The sequence below is a fragment of the Stegostoma tigrinum genome, chromosome 4, assembly GCF_030684315.1.
Source record: "Stegostoma tigrinum isolate sSteTig4 chromosome 4, sSteTig4.hap1, whole genome shotgun sequence".
In the NCBI taxonomy this organism is placed as follows: domain Eukaryota; kingdom Metazoa; phylum Chordata; class Chondrichthyes; order Orectolobiformes; family Stegostomatidae; genus Stegostoma; species Stegostoma tigrinum.
This window is the reverse complement of record NC_081357.1, coordinates 81,400,175-81,415,508: the sequence shown is the minus strand read 5'-3', so window position 1 is coordinate 81,415,508 and position 15,334 is coordinate 81,400,175. Positions and strand designations below refer to the sequence as shown.

The window sequence follows — 15,334 nt, the reverse complement described above, 5'->3', positions numbered from 1 at the left end:
CCCCTCATGATTTTGTAGAACTCAATCAGGCCCCCCTCAATCTCCATCTTTCTAATGAAAATAATCCTAATCTACTCAACCTCTCTTCGTAGCTAGCACCGTCCGTACGAGGCAACATCCTGGTGAACCTCCTCTGCACCCTCTCCAAAGCATCCACATCCTTTTGGTAATGTGGCAACCAGAACTGTACACAGTACTCCAAATGTGGCCGAGCCAACGTCCTATACAACTGCAACATGACCTGCCAACTCTTGTACTCAATACCCCGTCCAATGAAGGAAAGCCTGCCATATGCCGCCTTGACCACCCAATTGACCTGCGTTGTCACCTTCGGGGAACAATGGACCTGAACACCCAGATCTCTCTCTCCATCAATTTTCCCTAGGACTTTTCCATTTACTAGATAGTTCGCCCTTGAATTTGCTCTTCCAGCAGCATGTTGAGGTTGTACAGGACATTGACAAGGCCTCTTCTGGAGTTCTGTCCAGTTCTGGTCACCGTTATAGGAAGGATAGTATTAAACTGGAGAGGGTTCAGAAGAAATTTACTGGAATGTTGCTAGGAATGGAGGGTTTGAATTATGAGGAGGGGCTGGATAGGCTGGGACTTTTCTCAATGGAACCTGAGACATTGCAGAGTGATCTTATAGAGTTTTATAAAATCAGAGGTAAGGTGCATGACAAATGTCTTTTTCCTAGTGTGAGGGATTTCAAAACTAACGGGACATATTTTTTAAGTTGAGAGGTGGAGGATTTTAAAAAAAGACGTGAGGGGCATTTTTTTTTAAACAGTGTGGTTCCTGTGTGATTTGATTTGGTTATTACCATTACCTCTAGTTTTGTCAGGGCCTGATAAGCTACTTTATTTGATGTTTTTAAGGATTTCAAATCCAAAGTATCCTTCAGGATCTGAGGAAATATTGAACTTTCGAATCTGACTTCAGCACTCAACATTAATTATTCCCAACCCTATGATAGTGTGAGCAGCTTCACGTGAAATGAAGTTCCATTCAGTTTTGCCCCAAAAGTAGCTTATTAGGAAGGTAATCATGCTTTGGTGATGCAAATGAGCATTTGTTTAATAACGTAGTGTAGACTAATTCTGTTTTGTACACAGTAAGCATCTGATGTTTATATACAGTATTGCTGATACATTCTGTCAAAAATTATGCTTTTTGTCACTTCAACCAGTCTCTATAGAAATGTTTAAGATCACCTGTAATTATGAGAGACAGCAAACCCATATTGCACAAAGTTTGGGTGCAGAAACATTTGAAGTAGGGTATAATTTGATGATTAAAACAGTTTGATTTGGCCCTTTTAGCCTGAACATTGGATTATTTGGAATGACACATCTATAAAGAAGTAATTTTGAAATATTTTGTTTTCAGAAACAATCTTGCAGTACAAAACGTCGCCTGTTTGGAAATTTTGCTAATGGCCTCCCTAATACTATAATGGTACCAGTGTGGGAAGCTACAACAATTACAAGAAAACAGTAAGTTTGAGTTTCTTCGTCATATTACAAAGTAAAATTATTGGGCGGCATGGTGGCTTAGTGGTTAGCACTGCAGCCTCACCAGCGCCAGGGACCCAGGTTCGATTCCTGTCTGTGCGGAATTTGCACATTCTCCCCCTGTCTGCGTGGGTTTCCTCCGGGTGCTCCGGTTTCCTCCACAGTCCAAAGATGTGCAGGCTAGGTGGATCAGCCATGCTAAATTGCCCTTGGTGTTAACGGGTGTGTGGGTTATAGGGGGATGGGTCTGGGTGGGATGTTTCAAGGGGCGGCGTGGACCTGTTGGGCCAAAGGGCCTGTTTCCACACTGTAGGGAATATCATCCTCCTCTGCCTCCTCCTCCTCCTCCGCCTCCTCCTCCTGTCCCCCCCACGGTGTTGCAACAAGCCCTTCAGCTCAACAGGTCCACACCAGCCCTCCGGAGAGCACCCTACCCTTTCCCTGTAACCCTATATTTCTCATGGCTAACGCACCACACCTACACATCCCTGAACACTTTGGGCCATTCAGCATGGTAATCCACCTAGTCTGCGCATCTTTGGACTGTGGGAGGAAACCCACACAGAGACAGGAACAGTGTGCAAACCACACATTACTGTCACTCAAGGGTGGAGTCGAACCCAGGTTTCTGGCACTATGAAGCAGTGAGCCACCGTGCCACCCACATTCTAATGCATCATAGGTATTTTGCATTGTATATTTTAGTATATTGCAGATTAATAAAAGGTGTTTGCTGTATTTTTCATAAATGCAGCAAACCAAATGAACACTTTGGGACATTCACAAGATCCGAATACCCATTGATGCAGTTGTTGCTTGCAGTTCCTCTCAGTACATTTTTGCCTTTTAGTGCTACCCTCCATTTATATATTTCTTGTAAAAATATGTGTCATCCCCCAGTGTAATTTTTGCACCTTGATTTACAGGAAAATATTTCTTAAACAAAATGTTGATTTAAAGGCCTTTGTATATGGTGACCCGTTACATGGTGATTAGTTTCTCAAAGCGGGGTCCTTTAACCTATTTTGGATTCAGTTCACTTACTCAAGCAGCCTAATATCTGGACAGCAGAGAAGAGGAAATGAAGGTACAATGGCAGAATGAAGTGAGATTGTTAATTTTATAAATTAGCATGTAAATAAATAGTGAGGCAGGGAACTACAAAGTCAGTGAGGGTGGAGTTAATAGACATGGGATAGGATTGTGCACAGTTAAGAGTTCATTTTAATGTGGCTTGCTAAAATCATTAGTGGAGTCAACTCCAGAAGTCACTGAAGCATTATGCTGTTTGAGGTTACAATGACAGGTTTGAGAGAGATCATGGCATGATTTGAGGGCAAGTGTGAGGATTTTCAACACTATGCATTTTGATTAAGAGGATCCATTGTAGCTCAATAAGAATAGGAATTCAGGAATGATGTGGAGGGATAAATACAGTTTCTACCTGTGTCAGTATGTAGTCTTGGTGATATTAAGGTATGAGATACAAAAACAGAAGTTGCTGGAAAATCTCAGCAGATCTGTCAGCATCTGTGAAGAAAAGAATGGATTTAATGTTTCGGGTCTGGTGACCCTTTCTCAGAACGGATGGTAGCTGGGAAAACGGCAGTTTATACTGCAGCAAATAGGGAGGGATACAGGGTAGGGCATAAGCAATAGGATAAAGGATAGAACCTGGAGAGAGAGCACGTGAGAGAGACAGGAGCAGTTGGATAGACAAAGGAGTTGATAACGATCTGGCTAAGAGGGTGAATAGCTGTTAATAGGGACTGTTTCAGAGACAGCAGGAACTGCAGATGCTGGAGAATCTGAGATAACAAGCTATTGAGCTGGATGAACACAGCAGGCCTAGCAGCATCAGAGGAGCAGGAAGGCTGACATTTTGGGCCTAGACCCTTTCTTCATTTCTGATGTTTCGGGCCTAGACACTTCTTCAGAAATGAAGAAAGGGTCTAGGCCCGAAATATCAGCCTTCCTGCTCCTCTAATGCTGCTTGGCCTGCTGTGTTCATCCAGCTTTACACCTTGTTTTCTCTGTTAATGGGGACTGTTAGGGACTAACAATTGGTATGTGTAATAGCAGGTCTTCTACAGGGACTGTTCCCTCCGGGGCACCCTGGTCCACTATTCCTTCACTCCCTACACCTCGCCACAATGCCTTCCCCTGCAACCAGCAAATGTGCAACACCTGCCCATTTATCTCCTCCATTACCACTATACAAGGACCCAAACATACCTTCCAGGTGAAGTAGCACCTCACCTGCACTTCCCAGAATCTAGTCTACTGCATTCGCTGCTCATAATGTGGTGTCCTCTACGTTGGGGAAACGAAGCAAGTGACTGCTTCACAGAGCATCTACGTTCTGCTTGCAGAAAAGGCCTGGAACTGCCCGCCACTTTAACACATCACCCTGTTCCCTGGCCATCATGTCTGTCTCTGGTTTGCTGCAGTGTTCCAGTGAAGTTTAAAGCAAGCTAGAAGGACAATACCTCATTCTCCGGTTGGGAATCCTGCAGCCCTCCAGACTCAATATTGAGTTCAATAATTTTAGAGCCTAAACTCTTCTGTGTCCTATATCCCTTCCCTACATACCTGATCTTGTTATCACATAGCCTGCTATTAGGCCCTATCTACTCTTAGGCAATAACAGTCCCCATTAACAGCTATTCACCCTCGTAGCCAGATCAGTACCTTTGTCTATCCAACTGCTCTTCTCTCTTTTCAGTCTCTATCCTTTACCCTATAATTTACCCCATCCCCTTTCCTATTTTCTACAATTTAAACCAATGTTTTTCCAGCTGCTGTCCGTTCTGAGGAAGGGTCACCAGACCCGAAACGTTAACCCTGACTTCACGGATGCTGCCAGACTTGGTGAACTTTTCCAGCAACTTCTGTTTTTGTTGTTGATTTACAGCATCCACAGTTTTTTCAGTTTTTAAGATTTGAGGTTACTGGTTAGAATTGAGCAGAACTTGAATGTGATTGTAAACTGGCTCAGTGTGAATGAATAGCTGATGAGGGTAGAATTGACCCAATGATAAGTTTGGGTACATTCCTCAGCCCTAACATGACGTAAAACAAGTAATGTGATAATAAAGAACTGTGGATGCTGGAAATCAGCAGAAATTGTGCAAACAGAAATTGCTGGAAAAACTGCAGAGAAAGCAAAGTTAACCTCTTGGGTCCAGTGACCCTTCTTCAAAACTGATTGTAGCTAAGAAGAGATTGGTATATTGCTGAAGATGGGGTGGGAAAAAGGGGAGGAGTAAATAACTGGTGGAGATGGAGCCCAGAGAGGAAGGGAAGGAGCAAGACAGAGATTGGTCAGGCCAAGGTAAGAACAGAGTAGAAATTAGAAATGAAAATTTCCAACTCTGGACGGCAGAGGGAAACAGCAACGGTGATATCATCTCTCACTTTTCCCTTCCCTTCTGGGATATCTGTTTCCATTTCTGGGGACAGGCTGGCCAACAATATCCTCTACAAACCCAGAGACTCCCACAGTTGCCTTGATTGTACATCCTGCTTTCTGTAAATACTCCTGTTCCATTCTTCCAGTTTCTTCATCTCAGTCATATCTGTTCTGATCATGCTGCCTTCTACAAAGGTGCCTCCTCCTTCCTCAACTAAGGTTTCCCCATGACTGTGGTCGACAGAGCCCTCTGCTGTGTTGCCCCCATCTCCCTTGCTACGGTTCTCATCCCTTTTGTCCCACGACAGTGATAAGAGTCCCCTGGTCTTCACTTAACCACCCTTCCCGCATCCACATCCAAAGGATCGTTTCACACCACTTCCGCCACATTCTACCACTGGACACACATTGCCATCCACTTCCTTGTCAGTCTTCTGCAGGGATCGCTTCTTCTGGGGCACCTTGGTCAACTTCTCCTGTCCTGGCACCTTCCCTCTCAGTTGCAAAATGCATCACCTGACTTAATCCCCCCTCCTTGTCCAAGGTACCAAACACACCTTCCACGTGACACAATGATTGATTTACCTGATTCTTTACCCATTCCTTTGCTCATCGGTTGTTCTCTCTCTCTGGGCTCAATCTCCACGTTTCATTTACTCCTCTACTGTTCCTCCAGCCCACAGTGTATATATCAATCTTTCCTATCTACATTCAGCTCTGAAGAAGCGTCACTGAACTCAAAAAAGTAGTACTGCTTTCTCTCAACAAATGCTGCCAGACCTACTGATTTTTTTGTAGCAATTTCTGTTTGTGTTAATGTGATAACAGTGATCATATAATGGAGGCAGATAGTACAGAAATGGAGCTGCTTTAGCATACATATGGAAGCTAATTCCATGCTTGTGAATAATGTCATTGAAGGGCAATATGCACCCAAGACAAAACAGCAAGTGAACAATAGATAATAAAATGTGAGGCTGGATGAACACAGCAGGCCCAGCAGCATCTCAGGAGCACAAAAGCTGACGTTTCGGGCCTAGACCCTTCATCAGAGAGGGGGATGGGCTGAGGGTTCTGGAATAAATAGGGAGAGAGGGCGAGGCGGACCGAAGATGAAGAGAAAAGATGATAGGTGGGGAGGTAGGGAGGGGATAGGTCAGTCCAGGGAAGACGGACAGGTCAAGGAGGTGGGATGAGGTTAGTAGGTAGATGGGGGTGCGGCTTGGGGTGGGAGGAAGGGATGGGTGAGAGGAAGAACCGGTTAGGGAGGCAGAGACAGGTTGGACTGGTTTTGGGATGCAGTGGGGGGAGGGGACGAACTGGGCTGGTTTAGGGATGCGGTGGGAGAAGGGGAGATTTTGAAGCTGGTGAAGTCCACATTGATACCGTTAGGCTGCAGGGTTCCCAAGCGGAATATGAGTTGCTGTTCCTGCAACCTTCGGGTGGCATCATTGTGGCACTGCAGGAGGCCCATGATGGACATGTCATCTAAAGAAGCACTTGCCCCCTCACCTCCATCCCAGGCCCCAAGATGACATTCCACATTAAGCAGAGGTTCACCTGCACATCTGCCAATGTGGTATACTGCATCCACTGTACCCGGTGTGGCTTCCTCTACATTGGGGAAACCAAGCGGAGGCTTGGGGACCGCTTTGCAGAACACCTCCGCTCAGTTCGCAACAAACTACTGCACCTCCCAGCCGCAAACCATTTCCACTCCCCCTCCCATTCTTTAGATGACATGTCCATCATGGGCCTCCTGCAGTGCCACAATGATGCCACCCGAAGGTTGCAGGAACAGCAACTCATATTCCGCTTGGGAACCCTGCAGCCTAACGGTATCAATGTGGACTTCACCTGTTTCAAAATCTCCCCTTCCCCCACCGCATCCCTAAACCAGCCCAGTTCGTCCCCTCCCCCCACTGCACCACACAACCAGCCCAGCTCTTCCCCTCCACCCACTGCATCCCAAAACCAGTCGAACCTGTCTCTGCCTCCCTAACCTGTTCTTCCTCTCACCCATCCCTTCCTCCCACCCCAAGCCGCACCCCCATCTACGTACGAACCTCATCCCACCTCCTTGACCTGTCCGTTTCCCTGGACTGACCTATCCCCTCCCTACCTCCCCACCTGTACTCTCTCCACCTATCTTCTTTTCTCTCCATCTTCAGTCCGCCTCGCCCTCTCTCCCTATTTATTCCAGAACCCTCAGCCCATCCCCCTCTCTGATGAAGGGTCTAGGCCCGAAACGTCAGCTTTTGTGCTCCTGAGATGCTGCTTGGCCTGCTGTGTTCATCCAGCCTCACATTTTATTATCTTGGATTCTCCAGCATCTGCAGTTCCCATTATCTCAGTGAACAATAGAGCTTTGTAGCATTCCTCGGGTGACCATCTAAGTCCAAGTAAAAGTATTCTTGGAGGTATGCAAATACAAGTGAGAGTGAACCTAGCCAGGGTGGTGTGTGGGATTAGTCAGAAATCGCATGACACCAGAGTATTGTGCAACAGGTTTATTTGAAATCACAAGCTTTCACAGCACCGCTCCTTTAGTTTAGTGAGATAAATGGAAGCCAAGAAAACACTGAGTCAAGATGAAGGCTCCTGAGCAGTTGGTTTAAATGCAGTAAATTCAAAAATTCAGTTGCTCTATAATATCCTTTTCTAACATTTTCCAACCACTTAACATCTGGATATAGAAGTACATAATAGAACTAAATGCAATAGTTGTTTTGCATTCAACAGTCGAGAGGAACATCACTCCCCATGGGTGTTTCCACATTGGATGCCTTCAGTGCAGGACTGGAGTTTTCTTCCACAAAGGTAATTCAGATAATTTTAATGTGAAATTACAACTGTAAAGCCACTTCTTTATACACTTGAGCTAGCATCACATCTGTGTATTAAACATAATGATTAAGTCACTAAATTTAAGTTCAAAGTTGAGAATTCCTTCTTGCACAGTTTTTCATGGCATCTCTGTTTGATTTACTATCAGTGCCTGCTGAGGCTGTATTTGGGTTTTCATCGTAAACATTCTGTTACCTAAGTGATACTGCAACTTAGGAACAATTTACTTGATAACAGAACAGCAGCTATGGCCTTTATCAGTCAAGGTGTAAGTTAAAGCAGGAGGAAGGTTATGTTGGAGCTGTACAGAACTTTGGTTAGGCCACAGCTGGCGTACTTTGTGCATTTCTGAACTCTGTACTGTAAGAAGGACATGATTGCATTGAAGGGAGTGCAGAGGAGACACAAAAATGTTGCCAAGGATGGAGCACCTCAATTCTGAAGAGAGGCTAGATAAGGTTTAGTTGTTTCCTTTGGAGCAAAGGTAGTTGAGGGGGACCAGAAATGTCTGTAAGGTTCTGAGGCACTTCGGAAAAAGAGAAGAGAAAGCAGCGGTTCCCCTTACTCAGAGTTGATAACAAGGGGGCCTAATTTTAAAGTGGAAGGAAGCTTAGAGGGGATTTGAGGAGGCATTTTTTCTTTCACCCAGAGGATGGTGGGTATCTGAAATGCGCTGCTTCAGAGGGTAGTTAAGGCAGAATCTTTAAAAAGTATTTCTAGGAGTACTTGAAATGTAATAACATTCAAGTACACTGGCCTAGTGCTGGAAAGTGGAACTCATGCAGATTTCATGCAGCTTTGGTGGTACAAATGTGATGAGCCGAAGGGCCTCTTCTGTACAATTCTATTGTAGACTGATAGTTTATAAGGCTTGTTGCGGTAACAGAACCAAAACCCTAAGTGTTGCTGTTGAGTAAATGTCATGAGTAATGTCATTGTCTGTGAGGAGAAAAGCTTTAACTTTGGATTTATCCTGTAAACTACTTTTTGTACCTTGGTTCCAATTTCTGTTTTGTGCCTCTAATCACATTCCAAGTATCCAACCCACTTTAAAGATCACATCTCCATATTAAAAATGCAAAGAAATACCAGGCCGGTTTATGCAACCTGTCCTCATAATTTAAACCTTGAAGCCTGGCATAATTCTAGTGGATGTGTTGTACCTTTTTAAAGCTATTATATACATTCCTGAGTTGGGGAGAAGAATATTAAAGGTGAGCTCAATTTGAGCTCTAGCCAAGCTTTGTACAACTGAAGCATAATTTTGCTTACTTCGGAATTCAAACCCCTTTCACCTAAAAGCATTCTTAAAAGGAACTTGCAAGTCCAAATGTGCTTTGTGGAGCTTCTGTTGCTGACCTTGGCAGATCTGGGAAGTTGTGAAGAGTTGTACAGTACAGAAACAGACCCTTTTGGTGCATGCTGAACATAATCTCAGGCTAAACTAGCCCCACTTGCCTACTCCTGGCCCATTTTCCTCCAAACTATTCCTATTCATATATCCATCCAAATGTCTTTTAAACATTGTAATTGTACCTGCATCCACCACTTCAACAGGAAGTTCATTCCACACATGAACCACCCACTGTGTTTAAAAAGAATTACCTTGTATCTTTTTAAAATCTCTCTTTGTCACCTGAAAAATATGCCCCCAGTCTTGAAATTCCCCATCTTAGAGTTGATGGCAGGTATCTTTTCCCTGTTTATACTTCATTGTTTTATAAACTTCTGTCAGATCAGGTCAGCTCTTAAGTTCCTTTGCTTAGTGAAAAAAGGGTCCCAGCCTTTCAAATCTTCTGCTATGACTCAAACCATCTATACCCAGCAACACCCTGGTAAATCTCCAGCTTGATAATGTCCTTCCTATAACTAGGTCAACAGAACTGGACACAGCACTTCAGAAGAAAGCTCACCAATGTCACCAACCTCAACATAATTTCCCAAATCCTATACTCAAAAGACTGAACAGTGAAGGCAAGTGTGCCAAGCGCCTTTTTACCTATCCTGTCTATATGTGATGTAAACTTTAAAAATTTATGTACCTACACCCTAGGTCCCTCTGCTTGACAACACTACCCAAAGCCCTACCATTAACTGTATAAGCCCTACCCTTGTTTGTTGTACCAAAATGCAATACCTCTCATTTATCCAGACTGAATGCCATCTATCATTTTTCAGCCCATTGACCCATTTGTAATCTTAGCCTTCGTCACTGTCTACAGTCTATATTCTCATCCAAATCATTTATCTAAATGATCCAGAACCAATCACTGGCCTGCAGCCCAAAAAGCAACCGTCCACCATTACTGAAGAAGGGCCTCGACCTGAAATGTCAAGCTTTCCTGCACCTCTGATGCTGCTCGGCCTGCTGTGTTCATCTGCTTCACACCGTGTTATCTCAGATTCTCCAGCATTGGCAGTTCCTACTATCTCTCGCCCACCATTACTGTTTGTCTCATGCTGTGAAGTCAATTATGTATACAATTGGCAAGCTCACCCTAAATCCCACGTGACCTAACTTTACTAATTAGTCAACCATGCGGAACCTTGTTGAAAGCTTTACCAAAATTCAAATAAATCTGCTTTGCCATCATCTTTTTGGTAACTTTCTCAAACTCAGACAGGATTGTGAGATATGATTTCCCTCGTACAAAACCATGTTGAGCATCTCCTAATCAATTTTTGCGTCTCTAAGTGTCCGTAAACCCTATCTCTTATAATGACCTCCAACAATTTACCCATAACTGAAGTCAGACTCACATGTTTTTAGTTCCCTGATTTCTCCTTACAACTTTTCTTAAATAAAGATACAATATTGGCTGACCTCCAGTCGTCAGGCGCCTCACCTGTAGTTATAGATGATGCAGATATTTCTACCAGAAAGTTGTCATAATTTCCTCCCTTAGCTTCCACAACATCCACATTATATCAGGTTCTGGAGATTTATCCACCTTTTACATCCTCTAAGACCTCCCGAAATTCCTCGTCTGTAATGTGAACTGTTTTTTAAAATGTCAAAATTTATTTCTCTGCATTTTCTAGACTCCATTCCTTTCTCCACAGTAAAAACTAATGTGAAATACTCATTTAGTATCTCTCCCACCTCCTGGGGTTTGACACAAAGCTTTAAGAGGCCCTATCCTCTCTCTAGTTAAAAACCGAAAGAACTGCAGCAGCTATAAATCAGGAAGAAAAACAAATTGCTGGAAAAGCATCTGTGAAGAAAGGGTCAGAGTTAACATCTGTGGTCTGCTGAACTCTTGATTTCTGAGGAAGGGCCACTGGACCCTAAACGTTAATTCCAAATTTTTTTTCTTCACTGATGCTGCCAGACCTGATGAGTTTTTCCTCTCTCTAGTTACCCTCCTGCTCTTAATGTATTTGTAGAGTCTGTTTGGATTACCTTAACCTTTCTGCCTTAAGAATGTTCCTGCGCTCTTTATATTGGTTAAGAAATTCAATTTAGCCAAGCTGTCTATATATCTTGAAAAAAATTTTCTTTTATTCTTGACTAGATCCTCAATATCTTTATTCATCCATAGTTTCTTAATCTTACAAGCCTTATCCTGTACTCTAACGGGAGTAAAATGCCTCTGAACTCTCACTATCCCACTCTTGAACACCTCCCACTTGCCTGACATCTTTTTACCTGCGAATAGTCTACTCCAATCGACTTGTGAAAGTTCTTGCCTTATACCGTTAAAATTTGATTTACTCCAATTGAAAATTTTAACTTATACCTGGCATAAGTGCTTGTAAAATATTTAGGAAAAATTCTGCATACCTTAATTTCTTTAATATTCTTACAACCACATTTTGGCACCAAGAAGTGTCTGATCTGGCCAGGTGCATCTATTTTCTGACTGCAAGAAAGGGGGCATATTCTGATTTTGGGAATTTCAAGTCCTGTTCTCTTCTGCACTGTTTACCTTATATAATGAGTACAGCACATAGAGGTCATTTGGCTCGCCAAGCCCATGCCAGCTGCTGCTGGTCCCACTCTTACTTTCATTCCACATAGCCCTACAAATGTTCTATCTTTAGGTGTTTCTTCAACTCATTTTTTTGAAAGCCAAAACAAAATTTGCCTCCTCCACACTGTAAGGAAGTACATTCCAAATCCAAATGATATACTGTGTCAAAAAACGTTTGTTCCTTTATTCTGTCTAGACTCCTTGCTATTTTGAGCACATTTTCATCGCATCTCCTCTTAGTCTTCTCTTCCGTAAAGTGAATGACCAAAGCCTCCCCAATCTAGCCATGTAATTGAAGTCTTGTCCCTGAAACCATATTCATAAAGTTATACTGTTCCCTGTCTAAAACCTTTACATTCTTCCTAAAATGTTGGGGCCAGAACTGGCCACTATACCTGAACTAAGACTGAACCAAACTTCTGTCAGCATTCCCATTGTATTCATATTTCTTGCCTTTGTTTATAAAATCCAGGATCCCAAATGCCTTTTCAAATACTTTATCAACCTGCCAACTTCACCTATTTGTAAACATAAAGCCACAGGCCCTCCTCATACATCACCAAAAGGCATTACAGGGTTGATGTCAGAGTTGGGAGGGTTTAACTATCAGGAAAAACTTAACCGCTTGAGTGCTTTTATCTTGAAAGGAGAAGAGACCTAATAGAAGTGGTTATGTGTTTAAGGCAAATGAATAACAGATGTGTTTGAGGAAATCTGAGATAAATGAGGGAGAAAGGAGTTGAATAACATCTTGATCAGTTTGGGCCAAATGAAATAGAGGGAAGCTCGTATGGACAATAACAACTGTATAAGTCAGTAGTGTGGACTGTCATTAAACAGTGCCGTAATCCTTTGTAATTGCGTTCACTTGAGCAAGTAGGATCTGTTGGGGTAAAAATCAGCTGTCATTTATAATGCTGCGTCTTCGCACAAATTTTAATTGTCTTTGCTGCTTTGTTCTGTAGTGCGAAAGGCAACATAATTTGAAACCTATCCAAGTGTTTATGTTTTTGTCTTGATGCGAATAGTCATGATTCCTCTTGCAGGAGATTCCAGAATAAAGGACATTGTTTAAAAACAAAGTGGTACCCGTTTAAAACAAAGATGAGGAAATTTTTTTTCTCCAAGGGTTGCCTCTCTTTGGAATTCCCTTTATTGAAAGCAGTGAGCACATAATCATTACCTATTTTTAATACAGAACAGATTAGATTCTTGATTGCGAAGGAGATGAGAAAATGGCAGAGCATACTCAAAGGGGCGAGTGGCCTACTCTTGTTCCCTGTTTGTATGTTAGTGACTGAAGCAGCTATAGTTTTATTAACAGTTCTGGCATCTAATATTATAATTGCTGAATATTTGCTGAAATCAAAATGAGCCACCTGTTCCATGTACAGTGCAATAAAATAATCCATGTAAGCTGCATTTAGTAGTTGTGTTTGGTCAAAACCTATAAAAACTCAATTTATATTCTTTTAGTGAATCACTTAGGTATTTGCCCAATGAAGGAATCTCACCAATGTTTAAAATTAAAAGGGAAGGTCTTCGAGAAAACTCTGTAATTCAGAGACTGAGAAGGTAAGGCAAATTTTCATTAAGTAAATGAGCAGTGTTGATTGAATAATAAAATTAAAGTAGTGTCCTTGCTGGAAATCTGAAATAAAATATAATGTGCTGGAAGAACTCAGCAGGTCCAACGGTATCTGCAGAGAGAGCAGCAGCATAATTTTTCAGGCGCTTGAATTCTGATGAAACGTCATAGCTTTCTGGGGGATGAACACCACCTCCAAATATGTCTGTTCTGAAGAAGGATCACTGGATTCCAAATGTTAACTCTGATTTCTTTCCTCAGATGCTGCCGGATCTGCTGAGTTTCTCCAGCAATTTCAGGTTTTGTTTCGGATGCCAGCATATGGTTCTTTGTTTTAGTTTTATGTCTGTTCTACTCCAGTTCCTGCTTCCAACCAAAAGAATTGGCAGAAGCTTGAACTACATATTACCTAATGGATGTTCTTGCTGAAAATGATCTTTGAACTTATAGCAATAAGTTGCCACACCTTTTGGTTGAAGACCTCAAGAAACTCCATCTGTATGTCTTTCCAGAGTTCCTCCTCTAATCTTTCACCATGTCCACATTGGATATCGGTAAACCTCTGAGGTAGTTACTAGGTGACAGTAAACATAAATTATAACTACATTGATTTGAGCAAGTCTGTTCAGAAATTCGGTCTGTTTCATGTGGAAGATTGATTCTTGAGTCAGTGGGACTATTAACCAAAATCATCTACATCAACGAAAGGTTTAGCACGTATACTTGATGCAGCCCTTTTCCCTCAGATACTCTGTCTTTTGAAAAAAGATTCCTTCCATCGGATCATGGCACAGGTAAGCCCAGAATTTATTGCCCTTCAACTAAGATCCTTGCTCAGCCATTTCAGAGGGCAGTTAAGAGTTAACCACAATATTGGAGATCTGAAGTCAGAGACCGGACTAGGTAAGTATGGCAGGTTTCCTTGTCTAAAAGACATTTAAGTGAACCAAATGGGTTTTTGCATCAGATGGTGATAGTTTCATTGTTACCATTACTTAGATTATTTTTCAATTCTGGATTTTATTAGTTCAATTTAATACCCTTGGGTGAGCTGGTTTGAGCCCATGACCCCAGACCATTACTCCAGGCCTCTAGATTTCGAATTTAGCAATGTTACTGCTATGTTGATTTCTTAATATTGCAGGTCTTCAACCAATAAAGAAATTTAAGATGGCTGGCTGGATATCCTATGTGTGTTAAATTTTAAAAAGTGAAGTATAAACAAGAGGAGAAAAAGTTTGATGTTATTCTAAATTAAAGCTGCTATTGAAGCACAAATTGTTAAATGAAACTGAATTCAAATAAAATAAACAAAAAGTGTCGCTTTTATTATTGCTGTGGTCACTTTGGTCCATTGACATTGATATGCATTCTATTTAGAGGATATGCTTTATTGATAGTGTTTGTTTTTTGACAGAAGAGAGGAGCGGGAATTTAATCCTGATTTTATAGATTATGTTCTGGTACTGTAGATATTTCTCATTTTGCAGATTCCAGTCACTACCTGCTCATAAAGATCGCTGGGATATAAACTTCTTTGTAGGTGGTCCTGTATGGTGTGTGGAGTGGTGCCCAACGCCAGAGGGTTCAGCTGCTTGCCAGTATGCAGCTATTTATTGCAATAAAAGAATGGATGATAGGCATAAACTGATGGATCAGTATACAGAGCCAACATTACTTCAGATTTGGCAACTGGGAGACCTCCAACAAGAGCAATGGTGAGAAGAAAGAAGTAAACTATATCCACTATATCCAAAGCGTTTTATTTTTGGATTCTTTGTGAAACAAAACTTTTTTGTTTGTCACTTGTATATGTGATTTGGATGAGAATGTAGAAGGCATGATTAGTGAGTTTGCAGATGACATCAATATTGGTGGCACTGTAGACAGTGAAGAAGGTATTCTGAGATTACAAAGGGCTATTGATCAAATGGCTCAAGGGACTGAAAAATGGCATGTGGAGACCAATTCATTAAATGCGAGGTATTGTATTTTAGT

At 42.1% G+C, this 15,334-nt stretch overlaps 1 protein-coding gene across 5 annotated transcripts in view; it reads left to right on the top strand.

The window, feature by feature from the left end:
• Positions 1 to 15,334, top strand: part of gtf3c2 (general transcription factor IIIC, polypeptide 2, beta) — a 223,644-nt gene that overhangs the window by 23,093 nt on the left and 185,217 nt on the right. For 4 of the 5 annotated variants that reach the window (XM_059645479.1, XM_059645476.1, XM_059645477.1 and 1 more), the window contains 4 exons: positions 1,391 to 1,497; positions 7,670 to 7,747; positions 13,225 to 13,323; positions 14,827 to 15,054. In XM_059645479.1, the coding sequence (XP_059501462.1) occupies positions 1,391 to 1,497; positions 7,670 to 7,747; positions 13,225 to 13,323; positions 14,827 to 15,054 (512 nt within the window). The remainder of the gene's footprint in view (positions 1 to 1,390; positions 1,498 to 7,669; positions 7,748 to 13,224; positions 13,324 to 14,826; positions 15,055 to 15,334) is intronic. The other variant, XM_059645478.1, reaches the window with a different exon arrangement.